Source organism: Haliotis asinina, chromosome 3 (genome assembly GCF_037392515.1).
Source record: "Haliotis asinina isolate JCU_RB_2024 chromosome 3, JCU_Hal_asi_v2, whole genome shotgun sequence".
Taxonomy (NCBI): Eukaryota; Metazoa; Mollusca; class Gastropoda; order Lepetellida; family Haliotidae; genus Haliotis; species Haliotis asinina.
The window spans coordinates 55,782,312-55,808,314 of record NC_090282.1 but is presented as its reverse complement, the minus strand read 5'-3'; the positions used below and the strand labels follow the sequence as shown (position 1 = coordinate 55,808,314).

The 26,003-nt window shown below is 37.5% G+C and overlaps 1 protein-coding gene across 1 annotated transcript; it reads left to right on the top strand.

Moving 5' to 3' along the window:
• On the top strand, positions 1–24,529 carry LOC137278923 (uncharacterized). Its single transcript, XM_067811422.1, has 5 exons — positions 1–54; positions 13,625–14,836; positions 21,810–21,932; positions 22,702–22,926; positions 24,347–24,529. The coding sequence occupies exons 1-5, from the start codon at positions 16–18 to the stop codon at positions 24,527–24,529; spliced, it is 1,782 nt and encodes a 593-aa protein (XP_067667523.1). The 5' UTR covers positions 1–15.
• Positions 24,530–26,003: the final 1,474 nt, after the last annotated feature.

Genomic DNA, 26,003 nt, shown 5'->3' with positions numbered 1-26,003 from the left:
ATAGCAACATGAGGTATGGACAAGAAACCCAGCTGTACTCTCTTCAAGTCATGGGTAAGACAATAATATTTACAGATCAGAATATGAATACTAAATGCTGATATATACAGTATGATGTTCTTCCTGTTTGACATCTTCACAGTGAATAGCATTGAGCAGGAAGGGTGTGGCAGGTGCTTGTTAACAAATACAGAGGAAGGTAGGTGCATAGGGCATCTAGTGTGGCATGTCAGAATCAGCACTGCATGTTTTATGAGGTATTTCGACATAAAAAATAACATTTGATATTTTAGGTAACATGTTGATGGTCAAGAACAAATTATGGTTTTATTTTTTTAATGCAGTACCAAATGCTTTTTCAAAACACGTAAACTAGACTATCAGATGTTCAATGTTCATTTTTGTGGAACTTTGAGTCTGAATGGGCTAGGCAGCTGAGCTTTTGTGCGGGTAATTGTCCATCTCACTCTAAGAATCAGGGTTCGATTCCTGTATGTAGCTACCATAGGAAGAAGTAGAATTTATGCTTTACTAAGAACGTGTAATCCCAATTCAAACATATGTTACAACTGACTACTGTCTGAAAGGCACTGTCAGAAGAATAGCATATGTATGAGAATATTTTGAAATGATCAACTCCTATGAAGTCGTCAGCAGAAAGTTAGAAGTATTAGGAACAGTGACTTCAAAATATTATGGCCTTTCATTCAGCAGTAATCAAGTTAAAACTGGAAGGTATTGGTGTTTACATGGATATATAGTCAGGAAACAGCAGAAAGTGTGTTAACTGTGACTAAGGCAAAGAATAATTGCAGTGAATAATCAGAATGTTAGTTTTCTGCTAATTATAGGTTTTTATCCATCGCCAGTTCGTTGTTTGGAATCAAATGATGTATTACAAGGTATTATTGATTTTCTGATCATTGACTGGCTGATTCCAAAAGCATCAACGTAGCACAAGGTTAAAAGTGTTATAATATATATCATTACTTTACATTTACGATATTTAAAAAAACCCTAACTTTCGTCATCCAGAGCTCCAAAGATGTGATAATTTTTATAACAGATATTTCAATATAATCTGTGTAATAAACAAATGTCTTCTTTTAATGACACTAAACCTTACCATGCAAAATACAGAATTTGCTCAATTTAGGCATAATCATTAACAAGAAGGCATTATTGTGGATGTATACTAGTTTGCCTCCATACCTGTTGCTGCAGGAGAGGTTGAGTCAGAGCTTTGTGATTGATGTGACAAGGCACCATCTCATTATGTACAGCAAGGTGAGCCAATTACTGGCATTCTGATGATGGGGGGTTGTCTCACAAATTGATGCAAGTGCCAGGAGAGGAGAATACCTGGTGCAGGTAACTGTTGATGAGCGAGGTCACATGGTACACACGTTATAGGAGTATGCACTACCTTATATATGCTGTTCAGCATGGAACTATGTGCAGGTGAGTTGATAGCTGGTCCTGTGCTGCTCCACTGTCACAACCATGACATAGACCTTTGTGGATAATTAAGTCTTTAGTTTGTTTTATTATGGCTAATGCCGACAGTGTATATACACGGAAGAGGCAACTGATGTATCAACTGGATCTTACCATGTTATAATGCCCTCATTATTAATATATTTTAGAATAAAAGCACCATTTGTTTTACAGAAGTAAACCAACAGTGAGTGAGTATTTTCTACTTAATGATCTTGCAGCTGTTTTTGACATATTCATATTGTAAAGTTGTTTAATCTGTTCTATCACACAGCCTCTATTTAGGTGCAGGCATGAGTAAAGTAAAGTGCAAAGTAACACTTTCCAACAGAATGATCCTGTCATGGACTGTGTATACCAGTCGTGCCTGCATGGCTCTCACTGAGTGTACAGGAAGGGAATGTGTCTGTTACATTCCATGTCCTTGTGGCAGTGGTTGTGACATTCAAGGTATCTGTCTCACCTCGTCCTTATAGTTGTTGGAGTGGAAATGAGAACTGACATTGTTTGTTCATCTCTGCTGGTACTTTCACGTTCCAGCATGGCAGAGGTGGCAAAAGCAATACTGACTTTCTGCCCCACCCTTTGCACTTAAGAAATGACTTTAGGAGACAGAATTGCATGGTCTAGTTTTGAATTTTTCTTCTTGGAGAATGACGCCCATTAGAACTAAATTCTTCATGGTGACATATTACATTTTACACTTAATCTCATCCATAAGTTATCTGGTCTAACAACTAACACTAACCATAAAGCATTATCTCTAAACTCTTACCCTAACCACATCTATCACCCTACAAGTATAAGGTCTAACCCCTAATCCTAACATATATCAATATCTGTCAGAAATCAGGGCATCCATAATCAAAAGCCCATAGCCCTAACATATTAGGTGTAACCTCTAACCGTGTCAATAAGCCATATATATTAGACCAAATTATTATCCATGTCCATGGCCCTGAGATATTAGACTTAACTATTAACCTTGCCCATAATCCTTATATATGCTTTTCAACAACATCAACAACAAAAAAACAAACAAAAAAAACCAAATGTGACGGAAAAATATTTGACACAAACCAATCCATGCTGAATCCCGACATGTGGGGGAATTGTTGGTTACAACAAAAACATTTGGAAAAAGAAATGAACAAAAACACCATGTTACACTCACATCTGTCGTGAATCGCTAAAACAAACCCTACTTAAAATGCATGTGCGTCATGAAATCGTGTATCATCCTTAGCTGAAGCCTATTACCATAGATTATAAAAAAAAATACTTCTGTGGTACTCCACATGCATTCCTTTATGCTGCGATAATGAAAGAATGACAGAAGCTCAACAACATAATGCAGTTTATGTCTCCTGTTTATCAATGAAGAATTAAAGATATTCACTCAGGTACCACTGCCACCTGAATCATTACATCTGGCACAGACATCTTTATTCAAACACCATGGCAGTAATGATCCATAACAATCCAAATCCCTGGATGGCACAGAATTTGGGACCAGACAGTTTGTAACCATCTATGGGAAGCCAGCCTTTTTACCAGAAGACGAGTTCCATCATTACATTGTTCCCTTCATCAACATCAATGGTTGATCTTCGGAGCATGACAATTCTTGACCTTATCTTGCATGTGCTTGACAGGATTTCTTGCAGCAAAACAGTGTTGAGATGTTACCTCATCCTTCTCAATCAGTTGATTTGTCCCATATTGAACATCTACAAGACACTATTTATTGACATTTGCAACAACCTAATCTGCCACCTCAGACACTACAAGAACTGCACATAGCACCTCAGCAAGAGTATGGAAACATTTCTCAAAACAGCATTCGGCATCTCCTTTCCTCTATGGGTCACTGTTGCCAAGTTGTTATCGATGCTCAAGGATACCAGATACTGGCATTGTAACCAAGTGGCTTTAATAGCCCTCTGTGGTTTTAGCAAACACATTTTGGTTAATAATGTTTGGACATTTGTAAAGTGATGATTTTACTGTAATTCAACTATGATGTCATGTTTGATTAGTTATACGCACTCCATAAGTAAACTCTAAGGAGCATGTATGGTTTCTTTTTAGGAGACTCTGTTAGACCAAACCATTAACCAAGTCCACAGTCCTGATATATTAGAAGCAATCATTAACCATGTCCACAGCTGGGCTGATATATTAGAAGTAATTATTAACAATGTCCACAACCCTGATATATTAGAAGTAACCATTAACCATGTCCACAACCCTGATATATTAGAAGCAATCATTAACCATGTCCACAGCTGGGCTGATATATTAGAAGTAATTATTAACAATGTCCATAACCCTGATATATTAGAAGTAACCATTAACCATGTCCATAACCATGGTATATTAGAAGTAATTATTAACCATGTCCACAACCCTGATATATTAGAAGTAACCATTAACCATGTCCACAACCCTGATATATTAGAAGTAACCATTAACCATGTCCACAGCTGGGCTGATATGTTAGAAGTAACCATTAACCATGTCCACAACCCTGATATATTAGAAGTAACCATTAACCATATCCACAACCCTGATATATTAGAAGCAATCATTAACCATGTCCACAGCTGGGCTGATATATTAGAAGTAATCATTAACCATGTCCATAACCCTGATACATTAGAAGTAACCATTAACCATGTCCACAACCCTGATGTATTAGAAGTAACCATTAACCATGTCCACAACCCTGATATATTAGAAGTTACCATTAACCATGTCCACAGCCCTATCATACATTAGAAGTTACCATTAGCCATGTCCACAACCCTGATATATTAGAAGTAACCATTAACCATGTCCACAACCCTGATATATTAGAAGTAACCATTAACCATGTCCATAACCATGGTATATTAGAAGTAACCATTAACCATGTCCACAACCCTGATATATTAGAAGTAACCATTAACCATGTCCACAACCCTGATATATTAGAAGTAACCATTAACCATGTCCACAGCTGGGCTGATATATTAGAAGTAACCATTAACCATGTCCACAGCTGGGCTGATATATTAGAAGTAACCATTAACCATGTCCACAACCCTGATATATTAGAAGTAACCATTAACCATGTCCACAGCTGGGCTGATATATTAGAAGTAACCATTAACCATGTCCACAACCCTGATATATTAGAAGTAATCATTAACCATGTCCACAACCCTGATATATTAGAAGTTACCATTAACCATGTCCACAGCCCTATCATACATTAGAAGTTACCATTAGCCATGTCCACAACCCTGATATATTAGAAGTAACCATTAACCATGTCCACAACCCTGATATATTAGAAGTAACCATTAACCATGTCCACAACCCTGATATATTAGAAGTAACCATTAACCATGTCCATAACCATGGTATATTAGAAGTAACCATTAACCATGTCCACAACCCTGATATATTAGAAGTAACCATTAACCATGTCCACAACCCTGATATATTAGAAGTAACCATTAACCATGTCCACAGCTGGGCTGATATATTAGAAGTAACCATTAACCATGTCCACACCTGGGCTGATATATTAGAAGTAACCATTAACCATATCCACAACCCTGATATATTAGAAGTAACCATTAACCATGTCCACAGCTGGGCTGATATATTAGAAGTAACCATTAACCATGTCCACAACCCTGATATATTAGAAGTAATCATTAACCATGTCCACAACCCTGATATATTAGAAGTAACCATTAACCATGTCCACAGCTGGGCTGATATATTAGAAGTAACCATTAACCATATCCATAACCCTGATATATTAGAAGTAATCATTAACCATGTCCACAGTCCTGATATATTAGAAGTAACCATTAACCATATCCACAACCCTGATATATTAGAAGTAACCATTAACCATGTCCACAGCTGGGCTGATATATTAGAAGTAACCATTAACCATGTCCACAGCTGGGCTGATATATTAGAAGTAACCATTAACCATGTCCACAACCCTGATATATTAGAAGTTACCATTAACCATATCCATAACCCTGATATATTAGAAGTAACCATTAACCATGTCCATAACCATGGTATATTAGAAGTAACCATTAACCATGTCCACAACCCTGATATATTAGAAGTAACCATTAACCATGTCCACAACCCTGATATATTAGAAGCAATCATTAACCATGTCCACAACCCTGATATATTAGAAGTAACCATTAACCATGTCCACAGCTGGGCTGATATATTAGAAGTAACCATTAACCATGTCCACAACCCTGATATATTAGAAGTAACCATTAACCATATCCACAACCCTGATATATTAGAAGTAACCATTAACCATGTCCATAACCCTGATATATTAGAAGTAACCATTAACCATGTCCATAACCATGGTATATTAGAAGTAACCATTAACCATGTCCACAGCTGGGCTGATATATTAGAAGTAACCATTAACCATGTCCACAACCCTGATGTATTAGAAGTAACCATTAACCATGTCCACAACCCTGATATATTAGAAGTAACCATTAACCATGTCCACAGCTGGGCTGATATATTAGAAGTAACCATTAACCATGTCCACAACCCTGATATATTAGAAGTAACCAATAACCATGTCCACAACCCTGATATATTAGAAGTAACCATTAACCATGTCCACAACCCTGATATATTAGAAGTAACCATTAACCATGTCCACAGCTGGGCTGATATATTAGAAGTAACCATTAACAATGTCCACAACCCTGATGTATTAGAAGTAACCATTAACCATATCCATAACCCTGATATATTAGAAGTAATCATTAACCATGTCCACAACCCTGATACATTAGAAGTAACCATTAACCATGTCCACAACCCTGATATATTAGAAGTAACCATTAACCATGTCCATAACCATGGTATATTAGAAGTAACCATTAACCATGTCCACAACCCTGATATATTAGAAGTAATCATTAACCATGTCCACAACCCTGATATATTAGAAGTAGCCATTAACCATGTCCACAGCTGGGCTGATATATTAGAAGTAACCATTAACCATGTCCACAACCCTGATATATTAGAAGTAACCGTTAACCATATCCACAACCCTGATACATTAGAAGTAACCATTAACCATGTCCATAACCCTGATATATTAGAAGTAACCATTAACCATGTCCATAACCATGGTATATTAGAAGTAACCATTAACCATGTCCATAACCATGGTATATTAGAAGTAACCATTAACCATGTCCACAACCCTGATATATTAGAAGTAACCATTAACCATATCCATAACCCTGATATATTAGAAGTAACCATTAACCATGTCCATAACCCTGATATATTAGAAGTAACCATTAACCATGTCCATAACCATGGTATATTAGAAGTAACCATTAACCATGTCCACAACCCTGATGTATTAGAAGTAACCATTAACCATATCCACAACCCTGATATATTAGAAGTAACCATTAACCATGTCCACAGCTGGGCTGATATATTAGAAGTAACCATTAACCATGTCCACAACCCTGATATATTAGAAGTAACCATTAACCATGTCCACAACCCTGATATATTAGAAGTAACCATTAACCATGTCCACAGCTGGGCTGATATATTAGAAGTAACCATTAACCATGTCCACGACCCTGATATATTAGAAGTAACCATTAACCATGTCCACAACCCTGATATATTAGAAGTAACCATTAACCATGTCCACAACCCTGATATATTAGAAGTAACCATTAACCATGTCCACAGCTGGGCTGATATATTAGAAGTAACCATTAACCATGTCCACAACCCTGATGTATTAGAAGTAACCATTCACCATATCCATAACCCTGATATATTAGAAGTAATCATTAACCATGTCCACAACCCTGATACATTAGAAGTAACCATTAACCATGTCCACAACCCTGATATATTAGAAGTAACCATTAACCATGTCCACAACCCTGATATATTAGAAGTTACCATTAACCATATCCACAACCCTGATATATTAGAAGTTACCATTAACCATGTCCACAACCCTGATATATTAGAAGTAACCATTAACCATGTCCACAACCCTGATATATTAGAAGTAACCATTAACCATGTCCACAACCCTGATACATTAGAAGTAACCATTATCCATGTCCACAATCCTGATGTATTAGAAGTAACCATTAACCATGTCCACAACCCTGATATATTAGAAGTAACCATTAACCATGTCCACAACCCTGATATATTAGAAGTAACCATTAACCATGTCCACAACTGGGCTGATATATTAGAAGTAACCATTAACCATGTCCACAACCCTGATGTATTAGAAGTTACCATTAACCATATCCATAACCCTGATATATTAGAAGTAACCATTAACCATGTCCACAACCCTGATATATTAGAAGTAACCATTAACCATGTCCATAACCATGGTATATTCAACCTAACCATGTCCATTACACCGAGATATTAGATCTAACCCTAGCCATATCTTTAACCCTGAATTTTGTTGCTGGTTATTTTTGCCCTGTAATGAAAATAGTACTTGTATATCAACATACTCAAATTAGGTTTAGGCTGATAGATATGTATGACAAGACTTAATATCATTACAGGCATAATCTGTAGAACCTGGTAAACATGAATGACTGTACACCTTGAGCAGCATGACTGACTGTAGGCTGACATTTAAGGACATAAATTAGCCTGTATCACACAGCAGACAGTGCGATATTTGCTGTATTACACCTGTGTGTAGGAGTATATTGGTCACAAAGACATGTAACAACTCCTCTATTTCCTCCCTCTGTCTACACTCCCAGTGCTCTTTTCAGGTAAGAAAGTGATGTGCTATTCATGTTCACTATTGACTGTCCTCCCTGTGCCCATTAAGTAAACACAATACAGGTATTCTGTGTTCCCTGTTATGTAACAATAATTGTCCTCCAACAGCTTCTTCAAGCCCTTGTGTATTCAACATTCAACATTATCTGTGTATTTCATATGCAGTTAGAATGTATAGGGAAAGATCACAGAATGACATTACATGCACATATACCTGTTTCAATGAACAGCAAATTACATAGAAAAATTTAAAAAATAAAAATAATTAAACCAAATTGTGCTATAATTAGGTAGGATACATAAATGAAATAATTACCATTTTTCAGTCACTTGTCTGGATCATTTTTAGCATTTAAAAATAATTATGGTCATGTTACCTTTATATATTTCAGGACAATTATAATAATTGTTGAAAACCAAAAAAAAAATATCTCTGAGGCCATCACTCAACTGAAAGGACACGCATAATTCACATGTATGTTTTCAGGCACTTCTGGAAATACTCAAATCTTCCCAGTAAAGGCAACATTACTGGTAATATGTATTTAACAGACATCAAGAAAAGCATGATAAAATATGTGTACTTAATTTATGGGTATGAGTATCAGCCTATCCTTAGTGCTGATGAATTGGCTGTGAGCAAAACTGTGAAAGATGTGTACACTATCAGGTATTGCTGTCTGCCTTCCTACTGGTAGCCTTAACCTCAGTCAGGCTACACAGGACAATATCGCTAGTGTATGCACATCCCACTCTCTTGAATGATACCTGTCTCGCTAAGACAAAGATGTCTGCGGGGACCAGCATAGGGTAAGAAAGAAATATCCAAAATTTGTCTTGTCAACATCTGTGCAGCTTTGATGTCGTCAGAGAATCTGCCTCGTCAAATATCCAAGTTTGGGAGCCATGAAAGCTGGGTATTGAAGAGACCAGTAAGGTACAGTGGAGTTGTAAGCCGTTTTGCTCACTTTAGTGAACACATAGCTAATTTTAGAAAGATGAGCATACAGTAGGGGTTTAGGAATCAGACGCAAATATTGTTCCCAACTATGGAGTGTATATGACTTAAGTGCCTGTCATTCACAGCTTTGCGCCAGAATTGTGCACTGCCATGGCAATTATTTCCCAGGATATATCCACATGGCCTCAGAGGGTTTGTACAGGAACTTTTGCTTCCTGGATTTGATTTTGTTTCTTTTTAGTTTTGAATATGTTATAGTGTTTCTCCGATGACATTTACAGTGGTGGGCTCATTAGGTTATGTCATCAGAGTGGCAGATCATATTCTGCCATATTTCATATATGCTCCTTGCTACCTTAACAGAAAGAGAATTTTTGTTTGGTTTAAAAGAAATGTTTATTTCACAGGTGAAAGCATCTTATTAAGTAGATATGAGGGTTGAGATTGAAATGAACCCAGTTACTCTCTGAAGTCAACATTACAACTGTAACAATCATTGTGTGTATCTGGAGCCAATCATAAGAGTGACCTACAACTGCGCATTCATCTAGCTCCTGCTGAGGATTAATATGGTCGCAAACATGAAAATAATTACCTTGTTGCCATGGTAAGCAAATGTTTGTATCCACACACCTGCATGAGGAACTATATACCCATCATTGTGGCCATCAAGTCAATGTAATCTATTACCATTAATGTAGATGGGTCAAGCATACCTTGTCAGCATGACAATGAGATTCATCTGTTTGTCAAGGAACCCTTGTCGGTAGACAGTGTAGGGTTAAGCTCTGTTCTATTATTCAGTACCACTGGACAAGTTTCCTTTTATTGAGGAATCCATTTTTCATAATAGGGCATGTACTGGCTGGCTCCTGTTGCCATCAGTAGTAAAAGGTGATAATGTTGATAGGGTGTGAAGTAATAGATCTAATGCACATTGGTAAAATGATGCAACAATCGTCCACAGTAATCCCTTGAAAGTACTGTTTGAATGTTGTGTAGATATTTGGCATTTTGATCAGCAATTTTGCCTGTTTTAATAATTAAAGTAAACATGTTGATTTCAAGAGTTTACAGATACAAATATAATTGGGTGTCAATATAAATGATTTGAGGCATGTTCTCATTCTTACTTCAGACAGTTATAATTCTTAACCTTCTTAAAAGGGGATTTAGTTCTATCAATAATTCTTTTCAAAATTTTTTTGATGAAATTAAAAAATTCATAAGATTTTTTGTCATCCACATTGCTTCACCATTGCTAATTGTAGTGAACATTTTTGTGAAAAGGGCAGATTTGAAACAAATTATTCAATAAACAGCAAATTTCACAGTGGATTGTTACATTGTAGAATAGCCATGCACCGATGCTCCATCCTAGCATGAACTCTTCTGTCAGCTCACAAACTAAACATGAAGCGTTTTTCCGCACTGATTAGAGGAATGGAGATAAACCTTGGCAAACAGGGTCTGCCTTGAAACACAGCCACAGGGAGGCCATGTTTTCTCCATGCTTCCCTGTCAGTTTGAGTGTGGAGGTCACTGAGGATTAAAGGGAATGAAACAGAGGAAATGGCAAATAATGACACCTACAAGTTTCCAAGCCAAGTATAGCTAGCTACAGTCATGAATACATTGTCTTTGAAGTCTTTCAAACTGAATACATTGTGTTGTAAAATATAGTAATTTATTAGCTGTAATCAAATATTATCATTTTTTTATGGTAAATGTGTATACTTCATACAGATGAGTGGCTAACTATGGTAAATATATTAATATGCACAAGATTTGTATCCTTTACTTGTCGTGTCTCACATTTATTCACACTGTGTGTACATGTGTTTCTTGTACAGTCTGTCTGATAAGTGAAAACAGATCCACACATACTGTGATCATATTCATCGTCCCATGCTGAGGTATTTGATGCTGATCCAGTTGATTATCCGAATAGGACTAATAACCAAAGGTATCTTCATTATGTTCAAGGAAAAAACATTTTGTAAGAATGAAAAATGATGCATGCATTATTTAGAACTATTTGTTGACAAACGATGATGCTTATTTTACCTACCTGTGAAAAAGCGGCAACTGAGAAGAAACTTTGCTAGCAGCCTTTTTGTGGTATATTTAGATGTTTCAGGTGTTTCTTGTTGGATGGTTTCGTAAATCAACTGAAAAGATGGTTGTATGCAGTCTTTAGAGACTTAGCCAAATTCTCTATATAAAGCAAATATAGCTTACATAACTTTCTGACCCCTAGGTTTGCACTGAAAGCTTATACAAAATAATATGATATGATTGAAAGAAATAGCAGAAATTCTGTGACAACTCTTTTATCCCTGGCCCTGTTATCATTCAGAAATTATTTAGAAAATGTAGGAAACCATGAAAACTGAGACATGCAGGTCCAGGTATTTTTATTAATGACACTGAAACTGTGTGGCATGGAATGCTAATTCTTAAACAAGATGTTACAGTCATACTCTGAAAAACCAGACGGTTGTATGATTGGCAGTTTGACATGGACACGTATTCATACTCGAGCATGACAAACACCAGCTTACTGTTCTAGGTGATAAATTACATGTGACACTGAAGTGGAATGTTCAACATATCTTTGCTGAGACTTAGGTGAAAATCACAAGCATTAAGCAGCATGTGCCATAAGCACAACTTTTATGGAATCCACAAGTATTCGAGACATATCATCCATCAGTGTTATTGAATTTATATTTTGACTATCATTTTGAATGGTGGGGTAGCCCAGTGGTTAAGGTGTTTGATCATCTCACTGAAGGCTGGTGTTTTATTCTCCACATGGGTACTATGTGTGGAGCACATTCCTGGTGTCCCCCACCATGATATTCCTACAAGCAGTTTAAAAACTTTAAACTCATTCACTCCCTATACTTGTGAATGTCCTTCAGAATGAAATGTCCCTAAACACATCCATTTCATATTTATTACAAGAATCAGTTTCCATTTAGTCTTTCTGATGAAAATGAAATGGCAGCTGCAGCAAACTTATTGGTAAGACAATGTAAAAATGCCATGCACAACTATGACACATATGTGGTTAACTCTCTCTGTTAGTGGTATGCTGAAAGTACGATATGATACACACTATGACAACTTAGATGATAGCAGTGAGGAGATATGCAATGTTTCACAAGACAAACTCAACTTTTCATGAGAATATTGGGTTTGGAAATATCTACCTGTGTAACCATAGGAGACAGGAGTTTTTGTATATGAAACCTACTATCTCGGATGGTTGGACAGGTAGATATTATAGGAATTATACACCATGGTCTTGTTGGATTTATAACTGTATGTGTAAAATGTATGTGTAAATTTGTTTAAACTCATTATGTGATCTGTGAATAGACCTGGGTGTTTCATTTGACACTGTATAAAATCTTGCTGCAGCTAGTGCTGGTGTCTCCTAATGCTGCATGGCATGCCTCATGATACAGGAATACAGGGCTGTAAAATGGTGTTGATATTAAACTTGTAATGGAGAAAGATTTTATGATCATTTACAAAATCTGGAGTGGCAGTTTCTAACTGAACAGGTAAGTTGTGTTAACTGTTATCTGTCCAGTTCTTTTGTGCATCATCAATACTGTAAAGCTTATCAAGAAAAGCCTTGAAAATGCTATTCTCAAAACCTCACCCACTGGTAAAAGGAAACATAATGATTCCACATTTTAACAGTGTTAATGTGCAGTTTAATCATACTGGTTGTAAAGTATTATATGGATGGACAGGGTTGTTACACCTTGAACCTTCATATATAGTAATTTGTAAATATATGGTAGTACAAGAATACATGTATCAGTCCATTACAAGATTTTCATCTAATAACAAACCACACTTTCAATGTTTTCTGATGCCATTTCACGATCTACTGTTACCATTGTAGTCTGTGATGTCAGGTAAGGTCAAATCACCTTAGGAATGTCCATTAACGTCCATTGTTTGTTTCCAGAATATTGTGAAACATGAGTATTTGTTTTTCACTTTCAAAACAACACTTTGTGATATGTGGATGATCACCTTCAATGGTACGGTATTGCAGCAATGCCCAGATATATAGGTGGTAGTGCAAAATATGTTAAAACATGTGTGAAATATGTTACTATATACCCAAACTTAGTTCAGGTTCGAAAATATTTGAAACAGATTCACAATGTGCCGACGTCTTAAAAGCAAAAACAGTTGCAAGTATAGGGAATGTGACATATATTGGCAAGAACATATCTATTTGTGTGTAACATTCTGATTTACCTGTTACAGGCAATATTTGGTGGACACATTTCTGGGAGACGCCTTAGAGGTGTGAAAATAAATCCTATTTTCCATGACCCAGAACTCTACTACTCAGGAGTTGGTGCCTCTGCAGCTAGCAGGCATCCAGATGTGCAGAACCAGTCACAGATTCACATTGATGTCTATGAGAGTCTGCCAAGACCTTCCAGACGTGCACGACTCAGGCGCCTGGTTCATTCTGACCCTGATTTAGATATTGAAGGCAGTTCCGAAGTCTACCATAGTAAGAGAACCTGCTCATATCTCAATAGGAAGCTAGGCAGGTATTCTGACACCACTGTACCAAACATGAAAGATAACCCAGAAACAGAAACAAAAAAGGTGGACACTGTAAAATATGAAGGTATGGAAGCAGGAGTTGAGTCATTTACAGAGTCAAAAGAAGTGAACTCTCAGAGACTGAGAACAGCTGAAGATGAAGCAACTGCTACTGTTGATTCAGGAAAAGAGTCTGATGATATTGACACAGCAGTTTGTGGCAGTCCGACAAGGAGATTAAGTGACTCATCTATGATAGTGTATGAGGATGTTGACCAAACATCATTCCCGATGTTGTCTTCAGTCATATCACACATGTCCTCATATACCGATGACCCATCCAGTGCTGATGTTCAAGAAAATGTTCTCTTCTATATGAGTGATGGTGAAAGTCCACTGAGTGATCTTATGTACATTCCAAGTCAAACCCCAGGGGCAGCTTGGACAGGAATTGATAATGTTGCAATACAGTCAGATTCAGAAGAACAATATTTGCCAAAAGTTCCACTACCAGAACCACTTTCAAAACCTTTGAGACCCATTCTCCTTTCATCAGCATCAAATGATGATTCAAATCACACTCACAGAAGTCAGCATCTTGCATCTTCAGAGCACAAAACAGTGACCTTTGCCAAAGATACAGTATTCAATGAAGATAAGCCTAAAAGATACCAAAAGGAAAAGATCAATTTGAAGGAGTTGTATCATGAACGTGTGTGTGGCAAAACTGGGATGGGTATGGTAAACCCAGTATTTGTTATCAGTGATGAGAAACTGGCACTGCCAGAGACCAGTTCAGATTGTCTTACAGATGATGAAAAGGCCAAGAGGCATTCATTTAGGATCAGTCTTGTCAGTGCACATCCCTCAAGGACAGAAAATGCTTCCTTCAGCTCAGATAATTCCTCACCATCTTCGAAGGTAAGTATCAGAATACATGTGTATAACATACGTATGAAATTCTTTTGCTCCTTAAGTTTTATTATATCCTTTGTGCCTTCTAATGGATATGATAAATAGAAACAGTATTGTAGAATTGATACAACAGTGCCTGTAGGTAGCAAAAATCCACAACAGATGGATGTTGATTTGATATGTGAAACAATATAGGCCATCTATTTTAATGTAAAAGTACATCTTGCAAACAACAAGCTAAAAATCAATGTAACACATGGTCTGACATCAAAACACAAAATGTAAAGATAATGGAATGGATAAGTAGATCTCACAGACACCAAGAGAAACATCAATATGGCACTCTAAGGACAAAATAGAAATATGATAGGACAATTTCTGTCAACCAAATTTACTTTTTTATTTGCTATCATTATAAATATTATGAAAGCACATCAGAAGGACAAGTAGAAGATCAATGTAAAACATCTGTGCAGCAGGACAAAACAAAACGAAAAACCATAGCAGGACTGTTTTGGTTTTTTTTCAACCATATTCACTTCTAATCAACTATGCAGTTGACAATAGAATGTTAGACAATAGAAATGACTGTCTCATGAGAAACAGTACCTGGTATATTTTGTCAGTTAACATAATACATTGTTAGTTGGGGGTGGAACCAACTGCTCTGAAGGCTATTCTGACTATAAAGGAACTGTTGATAACCAATTCTGAAAGGTAATAGTCATGGTACACTGGGAACAAACATGATATTTTCTGCATGCTTAACATTACATTTAATTCTGTAAAACTTGAAACTACAGTATTTTAGTCTCTACTGTGCCAGTACTAGTTTATTTTAAGACTATATTTGATTAATGTGAACAGCTTATGTTATATCATATTCATCAATTGTACAGCCCAACCAACAAGGGTTCAGTGGATTAAGAGAAAAACTATCAATATCATCCACATTAAAATTACATCACTTTGCATAAGCTATACTAATTTTGTATACATGAATGTGGTTATGTTGTAAATATAAATTTCCTTGAATATTTGAATGTTATTGGAAGTGCATTCCAATATATTTAGAAGCAATCAAAGACATCATCTACATTAGAGTCTATAAACAGAACAAAACAAGATTGGTTGTATAATATATGTACAAGACACAATTGCATAATGGTAAGAATAAACGACAATAAACAAATAATCTTGCACTTCCATTACGAAATATACTGAACATCATTGAAAACGCACCACCTGTAAATTTTGAAATAAGGCAATAGAATCTTTTGGAAATGGAAAATTAATGGTGGGAATTTTGATAATAACACACTAGATCGTAAATAACGCTCTACAGTAAAAAACGGATCGTTCGAACACATCATCGAACACATCACATGAAAACAACAAAATTCATGCACATCACACACGAAGGGCACAAATTGCATGCAGAAAGCATGCTGTTCAGGGGTATAAATGACCTTCGGCACAAAACCGTTCTCATTTTCGCAGTACTTTCGTAAGTAAAGTTTTTTCGCCATGCCAAGATTGTCACCAGAGGAACGAGAACAGGCCTTGGGTATGTTGCAGGTCGGCGCTTCAAGCAGAAACATTGCACGACGATTTGGGTGTCATCATTCGACCATTCTGAGGCTTGCTAACAGATACCAACAAACAGGAACCAGCAGGGAACCCAGGTCAGGCACGTGTTACCACCCCTCGTCAAGATCGAGACATTGTACGGCGCCATATTTGGGATCGAACCTTGCCCGCTGCCAGAACCGCCAACGCTGTCCAGGGTCGACGTGGTTTGATCAGCGCTTCCACCGTCCGACGCCGTCTCCGTGCGGCAGGGTTACGTTGTCGACGCCCTTACGTTGGACCCATCCTGACTGACAGGCATCGCCGTGAACGCCGACAATGGGCTGAACAGCATCGTGTGTGGTTGTTACGACGTTGGCATGGTGTGGTGTTCTCCAACGAGTCGCGTTTTCACTTGCGAAATGCTGACGGGTGTCTACGGGTATGGCGTCAACGGGGTGAACGTTATCATCAGGATTGTGTTGTGCAAACCGATCGGTGGGGTGGAGGCAGCATTATGGTGTGGGGAGGGATAAGTTATCACCACAGAACCGCTCTGATTGTTTGTTGTGGCAGAGTGAATGCCGTTTACTACCGTGACAACATTCTTCAGAACAACGTCGTTCCCTTCTTTCACCAGCATCAAGATCTGCACACATTTCAACATGACAATGCACGAGCCCACACTGCACGTGTTTCGATACAGTATCTGGCTAACAACAACATTCCTCTACTTCATTGGCCTGCATTGTCACCAGATTTGTCACCCATCGAACACTTGTGGGATTACATCGGCCAACGCCTCGCACGTCGTCCGCAGATCAACAATCTTGGGGAACTCGACAATGCCTTGCAGCAAGAGTGGAATGCAGTGCCTCAGGACTTTATTCAGAGACTTATCCGTTCAATGAGGAGACGTTGCACAGCTTGTGTTGCTGCTAACGGGGGTCATACACGCTACTGACTTTCCATTTTGACCCCATCTTTATTTCCTTGTCAGCTGCATTAAATCTTCACTGTTTTGCTTGATTGTTTTTTGCTTTTCTTTATCAAACATTGGTCTACACAAATATGTAAAATTTACATAGATTGCTCACTTCTGCTCTTAGAAATCCACAATTTTAGGGGTGGTGCGTTTTCAATGATGTTCAGTATATATTAAGTCAATTCTTGACAAGAAAGAAGTCATATGAAGAAAGTTTTTGTATATCCAATCAAAAGTGCTGAAATCATTTACTCCATAACCAAATTCCAAATTTGGGGCAGGACACACTGACAGGTGGAGCAGTGATGTGGTACAGTGGTGGATGATTTGTAGACTTGGTTGCAGTATCTGTCTACTGTATGATTTATCCTGTCATATGTATTAACAGTTTTGAGTTGAAAAATTAACCTTTAATTTTGACATTGTGAATACTAAAATCAATTAGTACCTGTTATTATGACTAAAATCCTGTTTGGGTATAATGAAACACCTGTTGCCCACAGTGAATACATAGAACAAATAGTATCTGTTATTAGCTTTATATGCCTAAAATCCTAGCTATCATAAAGCACCTGCTTCTCACAGGCCTATTACTATGAAAGCCTGTCAGAGATAGATCTCTTGAGTAGACATCTGAAGGATCCTCATTGTTGTAAATATATTCAAAGGCAAAACTAATCAGTGTTTGAGTTTTATTGTCATGAATGAAATGTTATTACATGAAAAGACAACTGTTTCAAGGTATGATAATGATCAACAGTACATGAACAACTCATAGCTATAGATAAGCGGTAAGGTATTTGGTACAATATTAAGTTGAAAACCTGAAGTACAAAAAAATACATGTCAACACAAGCAAAACACTAAATATCAATCTTTATGCTATGTCAAAATAACAATGTTTATTTACCCATTGCCTCAAAATTATGTTGCATATTGTATCAGTTCAAGCCCATTGAAACTAACTTTTCCATCTCCAAATATTTGCAATGAAAATATTCTTGAATACTTCTAAGCACAATTAAATGCACCATTAATACAGATATAATACCAGTCATGATTTGTTAACCCTTCACTGATTGACCAGTCTATAAATGTAGTGACCAATCAAATAGTTGTTTCCTGTGTACATGTCCTGTAAACAAGCAGTCATGGTAGGAAGCTTCCACAGGCTCAAAGCAAAATATCTAGTTATGTTTTATGCTACAAACTGAAAACACCTTCATTTGAACATTTAAGGATTGACTGTGTGTTTCTTTCGTTGCATTGAGGTATGAAACTAAAAACCAATGTGCAAACTGTATGAATCCGCGTAGCGAAACCATTAGCCAATCAGCATAGAGCACCCCCAAACAGCTGTCAATCAACCAAGTTAACATCGGATGGCAAATCAGAACGGAACAACACGTGACGCATCCCGGCAACAGCAAAGTTTCAAGTTCAAACATTTGAATTATTACCAGCGAGCTGGAAGACTCAGTTTGAAAAGTGAGAATTGGAAATGAAGCCCGATGAGTGGAACTGAGATTGTTTGTGGCAGGAGTATTTGCATAAGTGGAAAGAGGCTGTGATGTGACTGGGATTGCGATGCCATGAACTGATGTTCGATCGTGCGCATGCTCTTGTCGAGGCGTTACAACGTTATTAACGCTCATGGATAATTTTGAGTTGTTTGTTTATGTTAACCACAATGTATCACTTCAATGTTTATCCAAAGTTCATTAGGGTACCTGAGTGCAAGGGAATTCCCTCGCCGTGAAAAGGTATTCCCTGACATTCCTCAGGTCCGAAAGTAGTCCAGTTCGGTGGGCGTGGCTTAGCTTTTTAGATTCATAGGGAAATGAAATCAAAAGAAATGTTCCCAGTTAACCAATCAGATTGCCAGAATTTTGATGAACACTAAGAAAATTTAATTATTGCTTGATGAATTAATACTCTGCTGAATCAGTTAATATTCAGTCACAATCAGTTGCCAGTGATATATTAAATCAGGGAGACCATATACAGAGGGAGAGGAAACTCCTCGAAAAGCCCCCTGAACGTATGCCGTGGGTCATTACGTAACCAGTGTAACCAATATGACAACAGCTTAGTATTTAAGATTAAGCCCAGTTTATTTTCAGCAGCTGATTAAATTCGCTGAGTGTTTGAGACAACTGCAAGTCTACATGTAGAAGATAAGTTAACTATCTTGTCACTTCAGTTTAAGTCAAATAATTCTTATTAGTGTCAGTATTAGGACAGTAGATTTGTAGTAAAGTTTCAAGTTGGTATGTCATAGCTCACTGGCTTCCCATTTTTTATTCACTGCAAAAATAGACTAAATTGTATCGACATAAACGTCTTTCACACATTTGTTTAATTTTTAGAAGGGAAACGTAGCTTTAGTTGAAAGGTATTTGCAAGTAATATTGACAGTTTTATGACTTGAAAAAATTGTTAGGGTGTGTTGGAGGTGTGTGAAAAATATGACATATCGCCGATATGTTCTGATCCGCCATTGAAATACTATACGGCGTTGTTTGAGTCACATACGCCTTCAGTTTTTAGGAGCAGAATATGCCATCAGTTGAAAGGTGTTTGCAAGTAATATTGATAGTTTTATGATTTTAGAAAAGTTGTCAGGTGTATGTGATATGTGTGAAAAATACGACATATTGCCAATTTGATCTGATCCGCCTTTGATGTTTGAGGGTTTTAGTTCTATAAGTTCTTTTTTTCTTGTTGATCTTATTATTTGACAAAACTGGAAAGGTGCTTACAACGCTTTGTGATAGTTTTAAACTTTCTGTTTTTGAGGGATGGGTGACAGTGTCAGTTAACACATTGTTAATGTCCATGGAATTCCCCACATGCTGATGTTAACGTATGTGCACTAGCGATACTTTTGTGTTTTTTGACATGTTTTGGGAGGGATGGCCGTGCATGTGGTGTATCATTTATTCTTTCATTCATTCACATGTGTACTTCTTTCTTTATTTCTTTCATTCATTCACATATAATTCTTATTCTTAAATCTTACTATAATTCATTTATTCATTGTAAAATTCCAAATGATACAATAAACTGGCTGAAGTTCTGTTAAACACAGCTGAAGTTTTGCGGTGGGAATGAGACAAGTCACTGTGTGCATTGGAGCATGAGGCACACGTTAATTAGTACAAATGGTAAAGAAAGCAAGCGAGTGACCTATCCCTGATGTAGATTATCCATGATAACATGATGGAAACAAGGTTTTGTGAGAAAATAAACAACAAAAACTGGGCACATGGAAAATTAAATATTCCATGGTTATTTTTGAATAAGAAGGGGGTCTTGTTGTAGTGTGTGTCATGCACACCTCTTATGCTTGTTATTTAATTGCTGGGACCTTAAAGATATGGTGGGTATCAAAATGTATAGCTATCCACTTGAAATTGGAAATACCCACTTAGTTTAAAAAGTATGGGTATCAAACCCACATGGCCAAAGGCTTATCCGGACAACAGTCCCTTGGCATATGTAAATGAGGCACAACACAAGAGTGTGTGAGTGAGTTGTGCTGCAGGGTGAGACAGATACCTGTAGCGCTCTATCTATCTATCTATCATGGCATGTCAAATTGTTCCAGAACAATGAAAATAGTTGTTTTTTCTGCACTTCTGCACTTTTTACCACAGGAAATGATAAACATCTGGTTGTCTGGCCTTTTAAGGTGAACATTACTCACTATGTTTGTTGAATATGTCATGCTTCTTGTAAATTTTGTGAAATTCAACCCACAACTTCTTGAATACACAATGCTGTTACGAAAGTGGTCAAATGTAACATGATGTATTTGGAATTACACTTTCTCAGTAAAGTACAGATTCAAGTACACATTCAAATACTTTTGTTGGATTGAGCCACTTCAGGACTTAAACCCACACCAACAGAGTCACACACCTAATCAACAAACAACAAAGTCAGCCATCTTATCCACTCATTCACCGAGGCTTCCACAAAAAAGGTAGGCTAGACAATGGTGTACCCCTCTCATAACTGGCACAGTCCCCATGGCCAAAAACTATGCTCAGTGCCATTTAGAAAGTGGTCACATCCTGAGTGTCAGGCACCTGATTGCTAGCACACAATTTTTTAAATCTCAACCAGAGTCACCGACAACAGCTTCCACAAATATGTGTGACAGAGACAGTGTAGGGAACCATGGTCTGCCTAGCCATTTGAGAATGCTAACCAAGTAACCAAGGTGGAAAGATGCATACAGATATCCCTATCAAGCTTAAGAACAACACATCTACTTCAAGAACAATGGAGTCAGGTGCCAGCTTTACTTACACTCAAAGCTTATTTCTGAGGAATGTACGTGGCTCAGTGAAATTCACATGAGGTGTGCTGGATTAATTTGTATTATTGAGAAAGTAAACGTTTTTGTCTCTTCTTCAGGTTCCTGATCTAAACACACCAGCATATCTACAGAAGTATCTTAACCAAGCCAGGGAGACCACACTGTCAGAAATTACCACCTCTGGGGAGACATCAGCATCCCATGCTGCTGCGCCCAACACGGTGAGACTTTGGCCATGACTAACATCCTCACATAGCAAGTACTGAAGCAAGGTGATGTACATTAGGGTCCAATGAGATGATTTACTGTTATTGTTCCTTCATGACTTATGGATGCTTTATCATTCTGTTTAAACACACAAGTTGGGACAACACTTTATTCTACTAGATAAATGTTTCACTTCATTTTACAGTTTCTCGGATAGTTGAATGATTCATGATTACTTTACTTCTTATGAATGTTTGAAATACTTAAACAATATGCCACTGATGAGGATAATGACACTCACAAACAACAGACTCTACACAATTATTCATTCAACTTCAGAAAGGCTGATATTTTCCAGCACACCTCATCTGAATTTGACCCTTGACCCCTTGACCCTTGCTCCTTCATGAGGGATTTCCCTTAAACATTCATCATGCAGTTATTGCATATAAAATCCCCTTTTTCAAGTTCAGAAATAAACAAGACTATATTACCAGACAACACCAATTCTTGGTAGTAACAATGCAAATAATGTGTTAATTGTACATGCAAGTAAATATCAATCAGTGATTTTTCATAACTGTAAGCATTAAAGATTATTTTCATCCTTAAGTATCAGGCAGGGAGAATAAGGACCTCAGTCATGCAAAAAAATGTAAGAATTTCATTTGACACTCAAGAGACATCACAGTCTATTAGTGACTGAAGAAGTCATAGAAACAATGCCTGTTTGAGAATGAATGTGTTGAATCCTATACATAGTTGCCCAATTTAACATTACAGATGCCTGACATCAATGACTCCAGTGATGTTATACTTGAGCTCCCAGAAGATACTTATGGAAGAAGTGAAAGGAAGAAGCTGTCTTGCAGAAGGAAAACCATGAGATGGACAGTGTTCATACTCACTATGCTTGTTCTCGTAGCAGGTGCAGTTGGCCTGGGAGTATATTTATCACAGAGCTCCGGTGGTGACTTGAGTGAAGGCACTACCATCATGTCTATTGGTGTTTGAGAATGAAATGGAACCAGCTGTGTTCAGATTGGTTCCAACTTGGTTGTGTGGAATTAACATTCCTGAGACAACTTCATCTATCAAGTTCATGAACCACCCAAACTTTGTGTTCACTCTCACGATATAATATCTCCTATGAGAAACTTTGTCTTTGGTCAGTTTAAGTCTCTGGTCTTAATATGGAACAGTAACTTGAAATCACATATGAACATGTCATTTATAACAAAAGAGTTATGCTTCTTGGCCTTTAAACATTTGGAATTCCAGTCTGACAAGAAATTTGTGTATGGTGATCTAATGTTCAGCAGCTGAGATTACATCTAATGTGGTAGATGCAACATGACAATACTATAGTCCTTGTTACATGGAACTTGTTTTCTTGTGTTAAATATGTATTTTATGTTGAAGGTGAAGTCATAGTTGTGTAAATATGTTTGTTTGTTGTTTAAATCAGCACTCAGAAATTTTTCACCTATATGACAGTGATTGTTCAATAATGAAGTCTGGAGCAGACTAATTGAAATCAAGAGATTCGCAGCTGAGATATGACATGCATCAGATAATTCATCCAGGCTGACTGATCATATTACAACAATCATATAAATATGTATTTTGAAGGCATGGGATATCTACAGTTCATAATGTACAAACTGACAATAATTCATATTTTCAGTTTACGCATACCACCTGTGATGCATTATTGCAAAGTGATAAAATGACTCAGATAAAAAATTATGACAGTACTCTGTTATACTAGATATTGATGTTTAGAATATTCATGTAATGCATCAAATGCTTGATAAAGTATCAATATGAAATAAAAACACCTCATAAAATATCCAACATGAAGATGTAAATATGTTCAACCTTCCACTTCACGAAAATGCTTATAGTATAATAACATACAACAGAACTCCATATGTCAGACTAGATAAGAATAACATTGGTGCTTCTAATAGATAGTATGCTTGATCAGTCAAATGATTTGTGTTTTGTATTGAAGTATTTGTTCCCAATGTTTATTTTTATGCTGCCATAAACATTTAGTCATGATGCATTTTATATAAATAAGTCCCTGTAACACTTGATTGCCTTTTTGTGGAACACTTTGGAACACTTCATTCCTAGTGGTCATCCAAGTATACAAGTGTTATCTCCCATAAAGGAAGCTTTTACAACCTCATAACTTTTTAGAATTTGAGAATTTTTTATAACACAGAATCACTTGAATCCTGCAAAATGAGGCATCCCTCCTGTCTTATCTGATCATGGAATGACACTTCTGCTCACCTCAGTCCCAGGTATGTAAACTAAGTTTGGTTGTGAGGAAGCCTGATGTCAGATACAGCTCTGCAGCCTTTTGGAGATGTAATAACTCGGCTGCTCGGTGATCAAATTTCAATGTTGTCTCTAGATAGAAGTGATGTCCATGAGCTTCCTCCCCATCATATCAGAGCTACTGAAGCTGGAGCTTAAGATACGAACCACTGCTGCAGATTATGCTGAGACACAAGCCATGGATCACAAGAATAATTTTGTAGACCAAATGGGTATTGATAGCAAGTTCATGAAGGAGAAGTCATGCAGACAATCCTGAGCATAAAACCAATGAAATTATTTATATCATTGAATTTTATGTCCCTTTTGACAGTAATGTGATGGACAAGATTCAGGAAAAGCATGATAAATATGAGGACCTTGCCTTTGAAATGTCTTGCTTGCATCCCATGTACACTGTCGTCAGGCTCCCCATTGTTCTTGGTGCCCTTGGTTTGGTACCTCCTGATCTCTTGGCACAGATCAGGAGAGTGCCCAGGTTCTCCACCGGGAGCACAGCCCTTCTGACAATCTGGGTAATGCAGAAGACTGCTGTGTTGGGGAGCCTCCATATTCTCCAGAAAGTTCTTGGTGAGTTTAACTAGGCAGTGTTTCCTGGGAGAAGTCCCATTCGCTGTCTGAGCTGCATGTAGAGGGGACGAGGGCTCTGAGCTGATGATGAGCCTTATCGGCTTGACTGTGCCAGGATCACTGGAAACCCTCTCTGCTGCATTTCTATCTTAATCTGTAAAACATAATAATAATGATGTCAATCTGGAACTTGATTGGAAGCCAGTGTAATAATGAGAGCAAAGAGGTGATATGGTCTCATTTAGTAGTAAGGGATATAATACGTGCTGCTGTATTTTGGACTTGTTTTAATTGATGGTGATGTCTGTTGGCGAGTCCGTAAAGGAGGCTAATCCAATCTTGATGTTACAAGGCATCTAACAAGAGTGTGGACACTTTCCATTGTGATGTGCTTCCGGACCGTCCCAGTGAGTCTGAGGTGGTAATAGCAGGTATGGCACAACTTATCTACTTGCGAATCCAGAGACAGGCCTGAATCAATATACTCACCAAGATCTTCCAAGTATCACCTCTGACGGCATGATGTTAGCTGAGCCAATCTTCACACTGCCAATGTTTAATTTCTCCAGTTTCCTATGTTTTCCAATAATTAGGACCTCTGTTTTAGTGTCATTCAGTTTAGTTTTCTGACCGTCATCCATGTCTTGATTTCTGAAGTATATTTCTCTGTCTGTTTGAAGGTTGACAGGGCATGGTTTGGTTTGAGCTTTGTCAGGAGTTGGTGATCATCTAGGAAAAATGTGGAGTGGAGAACTTGTCGCTGATCGTGGAGAGTTGGTTGATGTAAATCAGGACGAGCACTGGGCCCAGAACGGATCCTTGTGGCACTCCACATGTCAGAGTAATCTTTTGTGAGATACTGCCCAATACTGAGGCTGACTGGTGTCTTGCAGAGAGGTATGAAGTGAACCAGGCCAGAGCTTGTCCACTGATTCTAGAGTGATGTTCAAGAGTATGGAGAAGCATTTTGTGGTCTACATCGTCTAATGCCGCACTCAGATCTAAGAGTGTCAGAATAGCCACATCACCTTTATCAACCAGGCATCTCAGGTCATTTATCACTCTTAGAAGCAGAGTCTCATTAGAGTGGTGCGGCTGGTAAGCTGATTGGTACTTGTCTAAAATGTTGTTACTTGATAGGTGATTCATCAACCTCTTGGTAA